The sequence below is a fragment of the Channa argus genome, chromosome 19 (genome assembly GCF_033026475.1).
Source record: "Channa argus isolate prfri chromosome 19, Channa argus male v1.0, whole genome shotgun sequence".
NCBI classification, from domain to species: domain Eukaryota; kingdom Metazoa; phylum Chordata; class Actinopteri; order Anabantiformes; family Channidae; genus Channa; species Channa argus.
The window spans coordinates 2,962,133-2,983,265 of record NC_090215.1 but is presented as its reverse complement, the minus strand read 5'-3'; the positions used below and the strand labels follow the sequence as shown (position 1 = coordinate 2,983,265).

Sequence of the window (21,133 nt, the reverse complement as noted above, 5' to 3'; positions counted from 1 at the left end):
ATGGCTAATGCAGAGTCGGACATGATGCAGCTCAACCTAAGCGACACAGTGATTTCCAGAACCACTGAAAAATATGATGATCAAGTTGTTCAGATTGACTTATATCAATACATTTCCTTGTGTTGACCTTGTTTTTGTGAAATCACAGGCACATCTTCCTGTTCGATGCTGCAGTGATTGTTTGTAAGCGGCGGGGAGACGTCTACGAGATGAAGGAAGTGATTGACCTGCATCTTTTCAAGATCACCAACAACCCCACATCAGACAAGGAGAATCGAAAGGTCTGCACACAGACACATGGTTTGTTTGATCAATGGAGGGATCATACGATCTGATGCGATGCGATACGATACGATGCAATTAAAAAATATTGTGAGTTTTTTTCACCTTAATATTATCCATAAAACATCTCAAACACCTTGTTTTACCCAAACCCAAAGCCCAAAACTCACAGACATTTAATTTGCCATAACATACGGCTTAGTGATATATCAATTGATCTATAAAATAATTTCAGAAGATGTTAATTTATTTTTGGCTCCATAATACCAAAGGCAGAGATCGTCACTAACGACCTTAACGAGGCTTCCTCTAAGTAAGTGAGAGTCCTGCACGATAGCAGGGAATTAACATCTGCTGGTTCCACCTGCGTTTTAAATGCCAACGTGACACCACTGTAAGAATGCACTACTTTTTCAGTGGCTAACGGCAGTGAGTCGGTATATTTCTCAGAGCTTACAGGTGTAGTGTATAACATCACAGAAAGAGTAAAGATCACTCTGCAGCACTCATTCCAAAACACAACAGCAATCCAGATAAATACAACACTGAGTCATATTCTATTATAAAAAGTCATGAAAAATTCATAGGACATTTGGATCCTTTCTGACTGCACATGAGTAGGTCTCCCAGGTGAAATCTCTCTCCAACATGTACCTGCCAGTGCACATGTCTTTCAAGTTTCAGATCTGGCCTTAGAAAACCTTGGAAAATAAACTGGCACATGATTCAGTCATTTCATTTTTTTTTTTTTTTCTGTTTTTGGCAGAAGCGCGTTTCTTTGTCAACATTTCCAATTTCAGTTCCAAAAGTGTAACTCAATTTCACTTTTGAGTACAGCAATAATGTTTTACCTCATACGTGCACAACCATTGGCTTCAGTTGAATCCATCTCAAGCCAAATGAAACAATGGTGGCAGCTTTTTTTCCCTGACAGCCTTCCAGACCATATTCAGCACATTACTCACATTTGCACAAAATATTGAAACACTCCTCTATTGTGTTGCACCCAAATGATGAAAACATTTATGTCTAATTTAATGACATAAATGTTTCCATTCACAACCGGAAAGTTTATTTCTCTTGATAACACTTTAATCCAGATTAGCACAGCTGAGAGAAAAGTGAAACTCACACTTCTAAGTGTATTGTTTTTGCCTATAATTAAATTGTTTCAAATTCTCCAGTTGGATTGCTGGACTCTTTGAGTCCCCCTCTGATTTAGTTCACTAACCCAAAATGAAAATACAGTATGTCTTGAACATTTAGCTTTTAATTTTATGGTGTGCTATCACCATTTTCCGAACGCATTGACCCACTTTATAGTGAGCTGCGCAGTGATTTTATAACAGCCAACTCGGCTTTTGATGACACTTAATTTCACCCGGGGCTGTATGCCATGTAGAGTCCCCTCTCACAGGATTCGAAGGATGTAGAGATAAATGTGATCAACTAATACCAGAACCTGCTTATCAATGTGCAGTAAAAGAAAAAGAGCAAAAACAAGCATCTTATATAATATCCAATCTGCTATAATGGAATGAAGTCTTACACCATTGAGTTCATTATTACCTCTTTATGACTGAGTCAGCAAAGCTCAGAAACCATGTTGGACTCCTGACAAACCAATTAACAGTGCGACTTCGGCATAATGAGCAGTCATAACAATTCATCACCAACGCAGGTTCATAAAGCAGAGTAAAAATGGAGCTGACTTGCTTTTTGACAGTGTTTTCTTACATCAACCCAATACTTGCGACTTTGGCGCTCTGTGCTTCCAGCTCGCAGCACGAACAATAAAGTAATCAGCAGAAAAGAGGTTTAAATTACTTGGTACATGCTTGTTTCAGAACATGTTTTACATTGTCGTGTTCGTTTACCAGCATCACACTGAAACAATGTCAGACTAGTACAGTCTGTCGCCACCCAGATGGTGTTATCATTAAATCTCACTTTGGGCCTGAGTACACACACACACACACACACACACACACACACACAGTGAATACTAAGTGCCAAGTGGTGAAAAATATTGCCAATCATAATGAGGAATAATATCTAAGGCGTGCCAGCAATGATTTGGGTAATAATGATGCTGTAAATAGCAGACACGAGCTAAGACCCATATGGCCTCATATATAGTTTTTTTTTTTCTGAAAGCTCCATGATGGATATGATGCATTTTATTTGATTACATATTTATTATGGAAGTGCCAAAAATGACTGATTGGCTGTCTGAAGGAGGCAGCAATACAGTAAGAACATTCAAGTCATTTGGAGGTAAAACAAAATCACCTCAAAGTCTTGACTTTTTCTTAATGCATGAATGATGCATGTGTAGGAGCAGGAACCCTTTTCTGTCACTGGGGTGTTTTTTAAAGACCCAAAAATTAAGACTTGTATAATAACAGTAGGTCAAATAATGTAAATTGTAAAGGTAAAGCAGCAAAGCCACAGGGAATGCTGCGGTTTCCGTAGCTCTGTGGAGCAATTTGTTGTCTTTGGTGTCACAGTTCTTTGTTTTGGTTCAACCACTGATCTCAAATCCTTTTCTTAAAGAACACGTTAACAATTTTTTGAGTACGTCTTAAAATGCTAATTATGCATTCACATATTTGTAAGAATGATTCATATTGGCCACAAAGAGATTTCTTCTTCTCTTTTAATAAACGCGATGGGCCCAAAAGCAGGTGCAAAATATATTCAAAGGTGTATGTAAAGCTAAAGTGAATGAGGTCTGAGTTTATGAAATTAAGTGGATACATTCCAAAGTTGAAATCTTTTGCTTATTGATTTGCAGTGGAAGGAAAATAACAAAAGGGGATTTTTGAACTATAAATGCTCTGAGGATGACATCCATTAAATGGTTAAAGGTTTATAGACTTTTATTGTCTTCAGATGTTTTATATCCATGTAAATGATTTTGAATGGGTTTTTGCAGTGATGGAGAACTGTGAACCCATTACTTACATAGGAGGCATCTTTTAGGGGCAAAGGGTTCTACCAAGTTAAACTACACTGTTCAAAAGGGCACATGGCCGTTTTTTAATCACACACTGGAAAAAAAAAAAGTGAACCCATCCTTTAAGTGCAGCTTTCTCCAGCAGCACAACTTCACATCACCACAACCTGCTCAACAGCAAACAGACAAACACATTTAAGCATCTCTCATTATAGCTAAAAAAACTGTTACAAACCACAAATAAAAGCGGGCAGCGAGGATTGTTGATGTCTCCATAAGATTGATGCCACATTACATAACATTCAAACCAGTGTTGGTATTTATTTGTTTTTAGTTAACACGAATGTAGCACCTTACCTGACCTGGACCATGCAGAAGTGACCTTTGCTGCCTTCTTCCTGACAATCGATGCATTGCATCTGTCAAGATGCAGGGCAGTGACAAACAAGCGATATTGGGGTAAATATGATAGTTTCGTGGCCCTGGCTCTTACAGCTGCATCGGTTACTTACAGACTAGCCTGTGGACGTACGGCAGATTTGTTTACCGGCACTGGTAGAGACTTAAAACTGAGATAAAAAAGAGAGAATGTTGGATTTCGATCTAAAAAGACCATGAGTGTCCGTGCAATCAGCCCACCTCTTCCACCTGATGATCAACAGCAGTGTGCATGAAAAAACAAAGTCATCAAGGGCAGATGAAGTCACTTTTAGGCAGTTTGGATTACAGACAAATACCTTTTACTTCGCTTTACAAATTGGTAGCCAGACAATATCGTTGCTAAGTGCAGGTCTTGGTGTCCTCTGAGGATGCCTCTGCTTTCGTTTGCTTCTCTTTCAAAGGAAAAGACGAGCCGCTGCGCCTTCCCTGAAAGCATTGTGAGCTTGGCATGTTTTTAGCCTTCAGAGCTGAGTGCTGCAAGTTCAAAACCGCCACCGGGAGCCATGAAAAGTACCTCTCACGAGCATCTGTTTAATATTGCTACGTAAAAAAAACAGAGGCATGTGTTGACACAGAGGCTAATAGACTAATATTTAGCCTCTGAAGTGGGTAATGGTTGCTGATTACAGGCCCACTCACCCCTTGAGTCCGTGCATGCTGTCTGATGCCCAGCAGTTATATGGCACAGCTACCTCACAGTGTTTCCCTCCTCTCCTTCATGCTCTTCCTCTCTGTTTTGTCTCTGCCTGTCAGCTCTGCCATCCTCCAACCTTTCATGCTTTGTGTTTGCTCTCCCTGAGGCATCCCCCTTTCATTTTTCATCTCTTTGTCTCCATCTGTCTCTCTGCATCTTGTCTCATTCAGCTCCTGCCCCCTCCTTGCAACCATTTGTCTTCACCCAGCCCTCAACTTATTTATTCATTTGCGTTTTTTTTATTTCCTGTTGCAGTGGTCCTATGGATTCTACCTCACTCACAACCAAGGCCAGAGTGGATTTGAATTCTTCTTCAAGACCAAAGAGTTGAAAAAGAAGTGGCTGGAGCAGTTTGGCATGGCCATGTAAGTATGCTCTGTGAATGAATGTCTCACTTTGTGATGAGAGTGTGTCTCTTTTTATGATGCTTCAATTTCTCACACCATCCAAACGCAACATTTTGCCTATCCTGTTCTTCAACTTTGTGAAAGCACTTCGTGATTCATGAGATGCTACACAAAGATGAGCAGATAAGATGTTCAGAAAACCTGGCATAGAAAAACGAAGGATCATTAAAGGACCTGCACGAATGGCTTTGCGACAGTCGCTACATTTAAATTCTTAATATAAATCCAGAAATCTACAGTATTTTATATGCATCCAGTACTTTATACATAAAGAACCCGGGCGGTTAAATTTAATCAGAGCATAAGGGGCATGTAGCAAAACTGCACTAACAAGTCCTCACCCTGAACTTGATCTAAATTCCCGTTAAAGTGACGTGCAAAACGGTGCCATCAGGGTCAAATGAAACTATAGAATTTCACCTGTAGAGCCAAGAATAAATTGTCTCTATGTCTTCAAAAAAAAAAAAGAAAATCCTTCCTGTAAATGACAAGTCTTTATTTAGCCTTGGGTTTTATCAGTGAAGACTGTGTTTGTTGTTAGAAAAGGAAAAAGGAACATGAAGACCAGAGCATTTTTAATCTGAGAAAACAGGGGCAAACAATCAGAGGCATTACTCACACATTGGGCTTAGCGAGGACAGCAATTGGAAGTGTCCTTGAAGAAAGACGAAACCGCTGGTGCACAGAGCAACATGCACAGAACCGGTCATTAAAGGAAAACAACAGCTAATGAAAAGGGCGTCATGGGAGCCTCGAAGAAAACACTAAAAAAACCGTCAGCGGCATAAGGAACAACCACCTCACAGCAAGGATGAAGGCATCGCACCACTTGAAGAAAACGTCATGAGGCCGTACCACGTGATGGAAACCCCCAATCGGCAGGAAGAATCAGAACGTCAGATTTGCAGAAAAGTACAGAGATGAGCCACAAATGCTCTGAAACAAAGTTTTACAGACCGGTGAGATCAAGATGAACTTCTAATGATGGTGTGATGATCGAGGAAGAAAGGATCAAAACAAGCTCATCTGTGAAGCCCTGTGGATAAAGTGTCATGGCTTCAGTTGCTTGGCTGCTTCTGGAACAGACTCACTGATCTTTATTGATGATATGACTCCTAATGGCAGCAGCAAAATTAATTCAGTGGTGAACAGAAGCATTTTGGCTGCAAATGTACAGAGAAATGCATCAAAACTATTTGGGAAGAGCTTTGTCGTGCAGCAAAGCAATAATCCTAAAAAAAAAACAGACAGTCAGCTCAACAAAGGATCAGAGGAGTGAAGTTTTAGAGCGACCGAGTCGATCACCACACCTTACCCCGAATGAACACGTATTTCACCTGCTGAAGGAGATTGAAAGTAAAACTCCCAGGAACAAACAGCAAATAGAGCAGGCTGAAACATATTCATCCTCCTTCTGTTGAACCCAACTGTCTTCAGTGTGGAGCAAAAATGAATGCATTAGCCTTTATGGGCCAATGCCTTTGGAATCTACAAATCTACAGTACCTTTAGATCCGATTCCCTTCCGTTGTTGTCAAAGCTATATTTCAGTAAAATTAAGATCACTTTACTCATGAAGTTCAACAAGTGCAAAGGAAGTTGTTGTATGTGGCATCGGAAACATGCTGGCATTGTACATTAGGAGCTTAAAATCTTATGAGATACATGTTTAAATGACATTGTTGTGTAAAATCTAGCAACTTTTATGTTATTTACTGGCTTTAATATGTGTTTTTTCACTAAACACGAGACAAACTGGTGTTCTCCAGGGGCTGAAGTTCCAAATAAAGTAGTTTTCTAGTTTTCTGCAAATAAAGTGAATTATACCTTCTAATCGTTTGGTCATTGTTCCACTTACAGTATCTGTTTAATGTGGAGACAAAAAAAAACAGGATTTTGCTTCTGTAAATGCTGAACTACGTACAGTAGGTCTGCTGTTCCTGAAGCTCACCTCCCTCTGAAGATCAGTCACTAAACCCAGACCACATTATTTTCTACAGACATAAACCAACACTGCAGAGAAAAATGCTCCTTTCTTCTGAACTGAGATGCCTGTTAACGGCTGGTTATTGTTCAACACCTAACAACCAGCGGCAGCAGCAACAATTAGTTGAGGTGAGGGTGAAAGTATAGGAAGCAAGAGTGGAGAACAAAAGGAAAATGAAATGAAAAGGGAAAAAAATCAGCATGCTTTAACAAGAAGAGGAGAAAAGGATTAGGAAGATGAAGCATGGTTCCATGTGAGACTGAGGAAACAGGGGCTTTGGCTGATTAACTTTGGGGCTGAACTAACAAGCTGTGAGAGCACAGAGGCGTTGCCAGATAATCACATGCTCCCACAGTGCTGCCTATTAGCTGATCTGCGAACAGTTGTTTTCTCACGTGTCATTTTTATTTCCACACCACCCACTGCTAGCTGCATGACTATCAGCAGCCACATGGACTGCTGCAGGTAGGCAAACTGTTCTGCATACGGACGGCGAGAAACTGAAACCAAAAAAGCAGTGAGTGACTGCGTGCTCCAAGCCTTAAAAGTCGAAGGCACGGTGGAAAATGTACAGAAACATTTGGACCAAATTGATGCAAAGACAACATTCCACAAATATTGAAACTGAGAAATGTAACTTTTTACCAGCTCAATATGTGCAGAATGAGGTTTGACATTGTGTTGCTGAAACAAACAAAGATGATCCCGAGAAACACGTCAGCGTATGTTGCTCCGAAACACGTGGACACCATTCACCACTCATCACCATCTCCTTTTTCCTTTGACACTTTATTCCATCTCAGCATTGGTTGTTCCCTTTTTCCAGAGAACACGTATTGGCCTTTCAGTTAAGGACTAATTATTTGAGTTTCACCTGTGCACATCACGAAAAAGGCTTATGCAACAATGTCAGCATGTCTGGCTACTGTAGCACAGAAAACAAAGGGAAGGCTTCCTAAATTTGAAATAAACAGAGCTTTGTGCTGCGGACAAACATGGTCAAACACACACATACGCACACACACACACACACACACACACACACACACACACACACACACACACACAGCCATATCCCGAGGGGCCCTTGGGATACCTCACTTCACGCAGACCTTGTCTGTCTACTTGCCATTCTCTCCTTCCCACTTCAAAGAAGCGTATCAGTGAAATGTTTCTGCAGCCATGGACGACTTTGTTGACTGCAATTATAAGTGAGCAATAGAAATTTCTGTTCGGCTTTGAAAGGGATGGTTTTATCAAAAAGTAAAGCCAGTTAAGAATTGAAATGAAGTTTGCAACAAGCAAAACAAAAACTCATTCTCATTTGGTAATTTGGACTCTTGTGACGTCAACCACAAGTGTAAACATAAAAAATGTTGAGGTACATTTACATTATTTAGTGTTTACATTTTAAGTTGCTTGTACTCAACTAGCCCTGAGTTCAAGGTAGTACTTTTACTTGTAGATTAATAGTTTTTAGAAACAAAAATGTACTTATACTTGAGTACTGAGTATGTGTACTTCTACTACCTGCTAATATATGATAAAAATATATTAAGTCCCGAACCCACATTTAAAGCATGATGTGATGATCTTTCATATCTTACTACACACTGGCTTAAAGTACATTTTTGCCACATGCAGATATGATCAGCTTATTTTGAAAGTTCTCTGCTGACACCCCGATATTTGAAGTGTAACTCTCTTGTAACTTTTTTAAGAAATGGCATTTTTATTGCGAAAAGCTTGTTGTTTGTCGCGTTTGGATGTTTGATAGAACCAATAATTCAAAAGCAAGAATAACAAAAAATATATATATATTTATCTTGAAAAGCTATAAGCTGGCATGTAACCGAAGTATAGTCTGTGATGATGGACCCCATATTCAATCTAAGTTTCATCTTCCTGATTCTTGATTTGTAGCATTTGTTTTCTGTAGTAAGAAGTCAACCCACTGATGTTTGCACTGTTCTTCATGTAGTAAAGTTCAGTGGCGAACGGAGATTGTTCAATGATCTTATGTTTGTTGTTGTGCGTCTCGTTCTGTTTATAGATCCAACATTCGTCCTGAGAACGCCAGTAACAACTTCCACGAGTTTCGTATGCACACCTTTGAAAAAATCACCTCATGCAACTCTTGCCACATGCTGCTGAGGTAAGAGACTATTTACTACTTAGACACACACACACACACACTTAAAAGGAGCACAAAACCCCGTTCAAGCCTATCACCATACATAAAGACTGCGGACGAGACGTGGACTCTTTCCCTTCAACCAACTGTCAGGAGTCTTTTGAAAGACCTCCGCTCCTCCTGTTCCTTTCCAGTGTACCCTAACAATCTATTCGTCACTTTGCCTTCGCTCCTCTTCTGCTCTGCACGTGTGCCTTAGTTTCTCAGAGTTTCTTTTGAATTTGCTGAATGGTATCGGCACACAGGAGACTGTGCCTCGTGGTCTTTTTCACAGCGGGAACGACTGAGTGGTTTCACCTTCCAAGGAAGGCAGTGGAGAAAAATGTCTGTCACACTTGAGCACTTCTTCAAGGCTGGAGAAAGGGGACAAGATTACTGCTCTGTGAATATACAGAGTCGGGCTATGAGTTCAGCAGAGCAGCTGAGGAAAACAAGAATAAAGCAGGGAAGATCTGAAGCTGTGTTTGAAGTGCTGCTTTGTGCTCCATCCTCTATAGGATGTTGCTGTTTTCCTGATTATTTCCTTTACATAGACATCGCTCCTTCTTCCTAACATGTTTGTTTGCACTGCTTGTCGGTGGGGATGATGTTATATGACTTTATATATCGTGTATCTGATCTGCAATAGACAGTATTTTTGACATTATCTTCTAATGCTTATTGATCAGGTAACACTGATAACGATCAGTTGTTATTCATTTATGAGCCAACAGTTAATAATGAACTCATCATTCACAGAACCTCTATGAAGGTTTCTAAGTTATTAGGAAATGTTTTGTTAATTTTTCACTTTCGTAAATACTTTAGTGAATCGTGAAATGATCATTAAGAAAGCACCGTGACATTTTCACAGCTTTTGCAGGTGCAACATCAAGCACAGGTGAGATGTTGTCGGGGAATGATGTCCTTGTCATTTAACTACTGATTGCTTGGTGCACACAGGAGTGGGATCTGGGGAATAGAATGTGGATGCAGGACCACCCAGTGAGGCTCCTTGCATGCAGGTGAAGAGGTTGGTGACTATGTATTACAGAAGACAGCTGCAGAAAAAAAAAGCTTCGGGCAATAATTAATGTTTCTTAATTGTTATAAATGATGTGCATCCTAAACTGTAAACTATTCATCCCATGTAAATGTGTCACAAATCATTTGTGGAGTTTCCTTATCTTTACAAATAATCTGCAAATGTATACAAATCATTTGCAAACCATTTTGCATCCCCTAATCTAAAGTGTAAACTATTCATCCCATGTAAATGTGTTGGAAATCAATTGTAGAGCTTTCCTATCTTTAACAAACAATCAGAAAAGGAGAAATTTACAATGCATTCTGCATCTCCCTAGTCTAAAGTGTAAATGTTGTTGATCCAATTCCACTTTATTTCTATAGCGCCAATTCACAACATGGTCATCTCAAGGCAGTTTACATAATAAAGTCAAAGATGATGCAGATATGTAAAGGAACCCCAACGAATGTGTGTTAAAGGAGGGTAAGAGTGAGCCTTTATACCGATATGTCATTTTTTTAACCTCCACCAATACAAGTTTCTAAAGTCTTGTATTTATGGGGAGAAGCTTGCCATTCTTTTTAAATGTATCAACCTCTGACAAACGTTCAGTATCACTGCTTAAGGCATCTGAACAATTCATGACAAAGGTCTTCAGCATCAGCCCTCTGGAATAGCCATGGAGGAGTTGGCAAGCTCTGCAATAGCAGCACTGGCCACCTCTGTATTCCTGTTCACTCTTGTTAGAAGATCTCCAGTTCCTCCCTTTCCTGAACTCATGTAAGATCTTCTTTTATCTTTTCACAATTTGCTGTGGATTTACCCCTGAAATTTAAAAGAAAAAAAAAAAATGGAATGAACCCAAATCTTGCAATTAGTTGTGAGATACAGTCCAATACTTCAAGACATAGTGTACATTGCAGGACACTTGGCTACTAAATGTTTCTTTTGAAGTTGTATCTTTTCAACTCTAGTTTATGCACAAAAGAGCTCACGTATGGCTCAGATTTGATTGTTAGATTAGACTGAGGTGGAGTTGTCTGTCAATATGAGATATTACTATGCAAGTGAGGTAAATAATGAGGCCCAAAACAGCAAATATGGAACAGATATCAAACGTAATTGGTTTGCCAAAATGGAAGAAGGTAGAAAAGGCTAATGGCTTAATAGACTGCTTAATATGTGGATGAATGTAAAAAATGTCATGTTTGAGGTCCTGAGGACCACTCACCTGTAAAGAGTTACAAAGGATCTTTCCTTATTTCTAATCTTCTTGTGCTTTCCTTTCTTCTTCTTCCTCTTCTTGTTCTTCTTGTTCTTCTTTCTTTTCTTGTCACTTATGCGCTTATTAACTTCCTCATCATCAGAGGAGGATAAAGAAACCTCAGAAGATGAAGAGCATGGAGACAGGGGAGATGATGCTGAGGAAGAAGATGAGACTAACTTGAATGACTCTAACGAGTCAGATAACTCTGAGGTGTTTAAGACAGCTTCATCTTTCCCAGCATCGCTTTTCTTCTTGTCTAATGCAGAGAGAGAGAATAACAATAATGTGACACGACACCATAATACAGTAACAGTATGACCTCATCAGTGTACACTTCAGTGGTGCTGGCCACAAGTAGGACTTCTAGTGCTTAGAGTTAGTCTTTATTTAACTGTTGAAATGTAAAACCTACATTCTGACGGCTGCTTTAACAAGGAATATCTTTCTTTTGCCAACTCAGCAATGTTCCTTGACTGAAGATCTTCTTTTTTCCTTGCTTTACCAAGCTTTGTGCAACACAAAGCTGTTGGAGATGTTGACACACCTTAATTGATACAGAAACATATTAATGACACACACACACACTGATATTATGTTACCTTTACATAACCACTATCCATATGCAATCTATTAGGTGCACTTATACAATCTAATGCAATTGAATACAGCAGCTCTGCCATTAATTCTGCTTTTACAATAACTTACAATTTTTTAAGTTAAATCGGCCACATTTATCCAAAGCGCTTTACAATGTCGCTTCTCATTAACCCATTCACACACACACACACACACACACACACTGATGGCGGTGGCTGCCATGGAAGGTGCTCACCTGACCCACGGGGAGCAACTCAGTGCCCCAAGGACACGTCCTCCACTGTGGCCCTGTGAGCCAGCTGAGCTACAGCTGCCCATTTGCAAGTTATTACTGAGGTTTTACCGGTTAGTGGAGTTGTACTGGAGCGTATTATAAGAACAGGTGGCTCTAATGTTTTGGTTCTTTACATATCGTAAATCAATCAGGTAAAAGTGTCTATTAATATTGCCCTTGCACAAAGAGTATAGCTGTTAGATGATACAAAACAGTGGTTTGTGATGTCCTTGCGAAAATAAGTTATATAAATGCATAAAGAAACCTAATATAGAGCTGAGGAAACAGAACTTTGGCTTGTGGGTTGCTGACAGAACAGTAAAAAAGTTGTGTAGTGTATCCAGCAAGTAGCCAGGTAGGTTAGCTAACGAGCACAATTGCTAGTTAGCTTTTAGCAATCAGTACAGACAGTTGAGAATAATTAATCCGTGGCAGAAATACATTAACAAGGAGGCTACATACATGCACTGTTTTCACCTTCTTCTCCTTCTCGTTCCCTGACGGTTGTTAGTGCGGTTTGCTGTTGGAGGCCTTTTCTGAAACGAGGGCAGTGCGTGTGGTCACTAACTGGTGCAGCCATGGCTCCTGCTGTCACTGCCACCTTTTATTTCCCCCTTGACGACCTGCTTTCATGGTCGTCATGGTTATGCATGTCCAGCCTTACATGCCTGGCAACCAGGTTTTCTCAAGGACTTTGGTTACAACAAATGTATATGATACCGAATGAAAAAGTGGGAAGTTCAGCCACATTGTCTAAAATGGCTAAAAACGTGCGAGACGCATGTGTTGTGGCAACGAACAGAGAGAAGACAAAGAGGACAAGTTATACGGTTCACGGTTATAGATTAAAGTCATTTCTGACACAAAAAGGTTGAAATTGCTACAAATACCTTTCAAACAGCTTTTATAAAAAAAAAAAAAAAACATAAGTTATAGTTTCAAACAGAAAACTCTTTTGCCGTTTTAAAATTTACACTACGAACGAGGAAGAATGAATGACGGATGGAAAAGGACCAAGTGGTTTGTTGGTACACTGGGGGTGAAATACCAAGGAATCACATCCGCAATTCTGTTCTCCAATTGGTTGAATGGCGGACAAGAAGAGAATTACAAAATGATGTGTAACACATTTACATGGGATGAACAGTTTACAGTTTAACATGCACATCATTTATAACAAGAAACATTAATCATAAATTATTACGAAACATTAATTATTGCACAAAGCCCATTTTTAGTCTGTAGCGCTCTTCAGTGACCAACCTCCTCACCTGCATGCAAGGAGCCTCACTGGGTGGTCCTGCACCCAATCCCACTCCTGTGTACACCAAGCAATCAGTAGGGAAATGAGAAGGACTTAATTCCTTGACAGAATCTCACCTGTGTTTGATGTTGTGCCTGCAAAAGCTGTGAAAATGTCCAATTACTTACAGATGAATAATAGATTATGAACAAATTATTATTATACATGTAATAATGATTGTTAATGATGCGCTAAAGCCTCAACAAAACATTTTCTAATGATTTACAAACCAATGTTGTGCTAATGAGCAGTACATTATCACCTAATGGCTCATAAATGAATAACAAGTGATTATAAAGTGTTACCAATAATCTCAGCACTGATGTAATAAAATGCTCACTTTATTTCTTTAAAGAAATGCATGACTCCTTCCTCTAATGTGGTCTTGAACTGGGCAAACTATAAAAGCATTGCGACTCCATGCTGGTTTCGTCTAAGAGGGTTAAAAAGACAAGAAGCTAGAGAGCAGAGCAGCTGTAACTTCGACGTCTTTTTCATAAGGACCTCTGAGATGATCTCCGTGCTGCCGTGACCTCTCATTTCCTCTATCAAGAGTTTCACTTTTGTCTCTTCGGTATTTACTTAACACAAGTTAAAGCGGTTTTTCAACCTCGATGGGGCTGAAAGTGAATCTTGTGGATATAAGCAGCAAAACTAGTGAGTACAATTCAGATAAAATCCCCAAATTTATCACAGCTCATCCTGGGGGGGGGGGGGGGGGTGACACTGGCATTGACCCCAATTTAACTTTTAATAGAAAAGTTAAGGGGAAGTTAAGTTACATTACAGATTACAACTTTTATTTTTCTTAATGGGTTTTCACCATATTCAGAAAAATTCTTAACGCCCTCTGAAACCGATTTTCAAGTATATGAAAGTTATTTATAAATGCAAAAACATGGCATTTCTACTGTTTACTGTTTGTTATGGTTTTTGATGTGGACCTGGGGCCGGAAGGTAGAGCAGTCCTCCACCAATCTCGCAGTTGTTGGTTCAATCCCCGGCTCCTCCGGTCGAAGTGTCGAAGTGTCCTTGAGCAAGACACTGAACCCCAACTTAGTTGCTCCCGGTGAGTGTTGTGCTGCATAGCAGCTCCCCCATCGGTGTGTGTGTGTGTGTGTGTGTGTGATTGTGAGTGTGAATGGGTGAATAAGAAGCTGTGTGAAGTGCTTTGAGAGCCAATAGGTAGAAAGCGCTTTATAAGTGCAGAACATTTAGCATTTACCATTAGCTGGTCTGGTCTACAAAGATGTAGTGACTGAAAGTGTCTCTCCCGCACAAATTTGTCATTTTTACGCCAGGTGCTCATCTTTTGTGCTGCAGGATGGCTGGTCAACATAGTATATGGTCTGTAAGTGATGCTCAGCTTATACTCCAAACATGTGTTATAGTTCCTACTATAACGAATAGTACCAGTAGTACTGTATTTGTACACCAACAAAGTAACGGAGTAAAAGATATATACAGTATAATATTCAAGAGGCATGAGAACAGCAAACCTTTCTCAAAAACAAACTTTCAAGGGACCTAGATATGTTTTTGTTAATCTGGCTTTGTCAATCGATCACACACAGATAATTACTTTTCCGACATGATGCTGGGTTTTCAGTCTAAAGCGCCTTCATATGGGAGACTTGACGTTTCAGGCTGTTTTTGTATTTTATGTGCACGTTGCTGTGTTTGTGTCTGTGGGGTATCACCGTTTATGTGATCACATTGATCTAACACTGTAAAAAATGGACAAAGACAAAATTCATTTCAAAAATGCAACTTGGTTTAGCTCTGTTTTAATTTCTTAAAATTTTTAATTATAATTATCCCGAGCAAAAAAAAAGAGAGAGAGAGAAAATGCTGCCTCTTGCCAAACTTGCTTTAGATTAATAACGAAAAAAAGGATTTTTTTCGGATTTGTGACAGCCAGGGCCATTTCCGCGACTAGGCCTAGACCAAAGACCACTTCAGCTCCACAGACAAGCCCAGACAGGCGAGGCCAGGATACATATATCACAAACGCAGGAGAACTTTGGGGTTTAGTGTCTTGTCTTGGACACAAGTGGTGAGGGTTTTGACATGACAGAACACATCTCTTACGTGAGATACTAACACACACACTGATTCTCTATTCCTGCTCCAAATATTTGGCCTTCTAACCCTTTTGTGTTTTTGCATTGTTACCCCCCCGTTTAATGCATGTTTCTGTTCTTGTGTCTGTAGGGGCGTCTTTTACCAGGGCTACCTGTGTTCTAAGTGTGGACTAGGTGCACATAAAGAATGCCTGAGTCGCTTCGGGGGCTGTGGAAAAACAGGTAATGCACAACTGCTGCACGCGCACAGATAACTCACTGTAGTAACCACAGCCACAAACAGTGCGGAACAAAGCTACACTGTCCCTGAACACAATGTTTTCAAGACAGACATTAAACCTAATTGTATCAACCCTGCTGCACTTTTATAGCAGTGTGAGCGCAATGACAGACGACGCATTATGGTTCATAAAGCCTTATTTATGAGCGTCACGTGACAGACGTAGTTCTAGGTTTGAGGGACATTTGTTGCAGTGGGATTTAGAAAAGCTGCACAGTGAGTTTGGGAAAATAATGTGGGAGGGGGAAAAAGGACGTGGAACAGTGGGAATTAGACGGGTTTGCTTTGAATCAGTAAACTTTAAATATGTCCTTATTTCTCCAAACCAAGGTCGTCCATATTTTCGATCAGCATTGCAGATACTGTGAAAAGCTCCCCTGCTCACTCGGCCGCTTAAAGGCAATGTCACTGCGTCGCATTGCGCGGATCCCCGAAGCCTAACTGTAGTTTTACTGAGGAGTTTTGAGAAACTCCTGACTCCTTTTATTGTGCCCCTGTCGTGTGCCTGTCACTCAGCTCCCTGTGCAGGAGCCCTGACAGCTCTGAAAGCAAAGTGGAATGAAAAGAGGGCCTTCAGAAACCCCGCTTAGCATGTCCTCACCGTGTGTGTGTGTGTGTGTGTGTGTGAGAGACGGAGAGAGTTAAGAGAGACGAAAACTTTTTTGTTTGTTCTTTTAGGTCTGGGTTATGCATGCTTGTGTTTTTGCAGCAATAACACTCTGCAACAATGTTTTTTTTAAAAAACACGGTGTACCCACAATGCTGCGCGTCACAGTTTATGTGTTTGTGTGTGTCTGTATTCCCTGTGGCACACTGCCAGCTCCTGTTGGACCTGGCATCTGTCATGGCGCTATCGGGGCACCAAGGCAATAAAGCCACTGCCAGACCCACCTGGGCACAGCGTGTACCTGACTGGATTTGGGGGGTTCGGTCGGTTTGAATTCCCCCTCTCATTACTCCACACTGTACTCAGTCTCTGCTGGTGCAGGAGCGTGTGCACACTGGTTCTTAGGTAAAGTATCTAAAGGAGTCTGAAGCTTGAAGCAATGGGAGGTGTTTTTATTTGTCGCTCCCTTCATGTTTTTCCCACTTTTTTGGCGGATTTAACCTCAACGTTGAGCTTCATTCGCTACTTTATGAATCCCAGAAAGCAACTTCTACGTGCACGAGCACATTTTGTCAATGCAGTAGCAGGTCTGCACAAACACGAAGGGTGTTTTATACCAGTGTGTGTTTGTGTGTGTGTGTGTGTGTGTGTGTGTGTGTGTGAGAGAGATAAGCCATTGTTTACCTGCATTTGTCTCTTTTATCAGCTCACTCGCTGTGTGTTTGCGTAACAGGTCAAAGTTCACTTTGACAACAAGCCTGTTAAAAGGGGTGTGTGTGTGTTTGTTTATACACACAGGTACAGTATGTACAGTGCATATATTTCTGCCAGGCAGTGTGTGTGCGTGTGTGTGTGTGTCATTGCGGAGACATGTGTATGTGTATGCAGTTCTGTTTGCACAGGTACATCAATATGTATGTGTGTGTGTGTGGGTCGTGTGTGTGTGTGCCTAGGTGTGTCTTTGTGTGTCTAGGGGGGTGTAACCTGTTCCTCAGGGAACCAATGAAACAAACTGGTGGAGCAAAAATCTCAGGTCTGCCCTACCCCCCCCCTCTCTCCACCCCCATCTCGTTACCTCCTCTATCCCGGCTGTCAGGTAGTGGCAGCGCAGCAAAACAAAGCGAACCACGGTCAGACACGAGCGTCCGCCTTCTCCACTAATGAGGGAGTGTTGCCTTGTACCGGCAAGTGTGTGCAAGTGTTTGCGTGCACCCACTAACCCGTCATTCACTATGCCTGTTCTCAAACTTCTTTCAGATCCTGGCTCCGTCAGAACTCAGGTGAGCTGTTGCTGCTGTGTGTATCTATGTGTGTGTGTGTGTGTGTCTGTGTTGGTGTCTACACTGTCTGTCTGCCGTCTGCCTCTACTCCAAAGCTTTCCATTACTTTGAAAACTGCTCTCTCCTGCAGCTATTTGCCAAGAAGACTCCAATTGACTTCACTTGCTGTAGCCCACTTGATGCCAGAAATGAGAATGTTTTTGCAGTTTCAACCTCAGTTGTCTCTGCTGATTCTGAAACTGCTCTGTGCTTTACTGCTAATCTCCAAGCTGGAAATTTGACTGTGGCGAAGGGTCCATACTTCAGAAGCTCACTGAGCAGAGAAAATATGAATGAAGTGTGATGTTCTTATTACTGGTAGAAACACTTGTGCTATTTTGTTGGTGAAAATGCCCCATTGGCTACATGCAGTTTTACAAAAAGAAATCTGCCACAAACACTCAATCCTATCATTTATTACTACTATTTTTGCCTCAACGGTTTTCATCATTTTTATTTTTTGAAATCAGTTTCATTCTGCTGCAGAAGGATGCACCGTCATCTGTCTGCAGAATGTGATATGGGTTCTGATATGTTGTGTATTACAGTAGCACACAGGGTTTCAAATATGAATTGTGTGTGTGCTGCATGCTTATGTGTTTTATAATTAAGCTGTGCACTAACTACACACAGCTGTGGACTAAATGTAACTTTCTATGTGTGTTTCTTTTTTTCAGGGCAAAGATCGAGATCCAGGTAAGATCGTAACATCAGACCTGCTCCCAACTCTCACACTTCATCGTTCTCTTCCTGTTTTCCCTCACTGCAGTGTTTATGTGCATAGAAACAGTTGCTGCTAAGAAACATGGTCAGACTTTCGCATGTAATGTGTGCAAACTGCATAAAAGGTATAAAAACAAAATCCTATCAAAATTAGGTTGAATGTGGAATTGTTATTATTTCTCCATCAGTGCCACATCGTTTAACATTTGTGGGGCTTTAACTAACATAGAATTCCATTATCCATTAATCTGATTATTATAAAATATAAAATGTCGCATGTACAAAATCTCCATTGTGGTGTCTGAAAGAAAACAACGGAAAGTAATGCACGTAATTTATTTTTGGATTTTGTGTTTCAGCCTCATTCTACTGTGGCCAATAGGTGCAAAACACATCAGCATATTAGAAACCACAATGACGAAAACACACTGTATCAGAACATAACAAAGGAGAAAAAAAAAGTTTCAGAAATGACAAAAACCACACAGAGGAAAAAGCACAAGAGCATTGAAAAAAACAAAAAAACAAAAAAAGAAACAGCGTTTCAGTAAAGACAACAAGAAAAGAAAAAAGACAACGACATTTTTGGAAAACACAACAGCGAAAACACGTCAGAAAATGTTAAGGTATTTCAGAAAACACACCAAAAGACAAAATAGCATTTCAGAAAAGACAAACCAATAAAAGCAAATAGCATTTGACAAAACACAACAAAAGACAAAACAGTGAAATGCCAACGTCATTGTGTTCAGTGAAATGTTGTTTTTCGCATGTATCAGTCACCATACAACACAAATACACATTTTTTCAGCATCATCACTGCCACTTTCTGCCTGATATTAGCTGTAACCTTGCTCGGTCACCTTGTAGCTAAGAACTAGTTTTTGATACTTAACATATGACTGTAAGTGGAGCATTTAAACAGCTACATAAAAATGTTTAACATAAAATACTGTGCAGTAAATGCATTAAAACAGCTACATGTGTTGTATTTCTGCCTCTCCCTCTGTTGCTTTCTTTCTTTTTCTATGAGAATATGACTAACAGTGTGTGTGTTTGTGTGTGTGTATTATAGTGTATGTGGCTACACACACACCACACACACACGCAGACCTTTAATCTCTCATAAACCTGGCTTCAACACTCATTTTTCCACCCCTCCATCATTATGCTGCAGAAAATCACTTGTGACTGGAGATGCATTAAAATCAATAGGCATTTGATTGCCCCTGCCCTCGATGTTTCATAATATTTCGATGCTGCTCTCTTTGTCTGTTTTGCTCAATACATGGCACGTCCTTGTGTGGATGGCAATGCAATTCATGCCCCAAAGACTCAATTCTCCATGGCCCTGTGTCTTCAGAAGTCTTATTCAAGCAAGCTAGCACATGTTAGGCTGCCAAGCCTCCACGCCACAGTGCAGGATCAGACCCTGAAAGAGAAGTGAGACAGATATAGATGGATTAGCTTTCAATTCGACGTTGTTGACTTCTCCATCATTTGGTTTTAGCTGAACCCTTTTCTTCATGCTCACACTTGAATTTCTTTTTATCACATTACATTTCTGCACAGCACCGCCACCACACAAGGCAGAGTAAGATATGCACAGTTCATTTTATGATGTCAAGCATATGAGATATGAACTTGGCATTTGTTTGGCATGGGTGGGTCTTTATGAGACGCAGATTAGAATTCATCTTAGCTCAATTTCAGTGATTTCTTTTAAATAGTTGGATGTTGATAATCAAATGGCTTCGTGCAGGCAAACAAGTATGATTTGAATAAAATGTACTTGTAGTACCAGTGCAAACCCGTACTACTATATTTTCTAATGGAATAGCTGTGGAGTTTCCATTTGTTTCCTTGTAGATATTAGTCTATGAAAAATCATAAAAGAAGGAAGAAAAATGGTGACAGGGAAGTGCTGCTCAGCATTCCACTAGCAAGCATAATACTGAACAGCAACACAACAATATTAGTACCGTCCCATCTTCAAAAAGTAGGGACACTGAATTTTTTAGGTTGGTTAAAAAAAAACATCTGCTCATTTTGCATTTCATGCTTGCAACGCATTTCACCACTTATTTAGCAAGATTTCGTAATTGTTTTGGAACCAATTGCTTTATTTTTTAAACTATTTTTAGTCTTTTAAGCAACAGTCACAAAAACATCTGCAACAGAAGTTTTCTGGTGTGTTCACAGATGCCACACTATGAAAGATGCTGGCTTTTGAACTCTGCACTGATAACAAGTCAGACGTTCGCTCTCTTCTTTAACATGGAGGATGCGGCATCAATGATTTTGAAAAGGAGACCACAGGATAGTTTCCACTTCACCTCAGTCCACTTTAAATGGGCCCAGGCTCACAGAATGTGGTGAATCTTGTTTATATATTGTTATTTCGTTGTATAGTTGAATTTTATCTTTGAATTATTTGCCCCCTTAGAGTGAGAAGACTCTTTATGATGCTCTTTTTATACCCAATCCTGATACTGACCTGATGTCTAATTAACCTGACAGTTTTTAGATATTTATTTATTGGCATTCCTGTCTTTTATATGAATGTCTCTATTATAAATGTTGACTAGTTACTAATAAATCTCAATATTGCTGTTGCTAGAATACTCCAAATATATTACCTGCAGGAGATCTGAATATATTGTGTACGAGTAAACCATCTCTTCCTCCTATCTTTTTTCTAACAGCCAAG

The 21,133-nt window shown here is 40.1% G+C and overlaps 1 protein-coding gene across 2 annotated transcripts in view; it reads left to right on the top strand.

Annotated features, from left to right (window-relative positions):
• Positions 1-21,133, top strand: part of LOC137104588 (guanine nucleotide exchange factor VAV3) — a 93,691-nt gene that overhangs the window by 52,617 nt on the left and 19,941 nt on the right. For both annotated transcript variants that reach the window (XM_067485993.1, XM_067485994.1), the window contains exons 14-19: positions 149-281; positions 4,632-4,741; positions 8,823-8,924; positions 15,625-15,716; positions 17,639-17,661; positions 18,378-18,396. In XM_067485993.1, the coding sequence (XP_067342094.1) occupies positions 149-281; positions 4,632-4,741; positions 8,823-8,924; positions 15,625-15,716; positions 17,639-17,661; positions 18,378-18,396 (479 nt within the window). The remainder of the gene's footprint in view (positions 1-148; positions 282-4,631; positions 4,742-8,822; positions 8,925-15,624; positions 15,717-17,638; positions 17,662-18,377; positions 18,397-21,133) is intronic.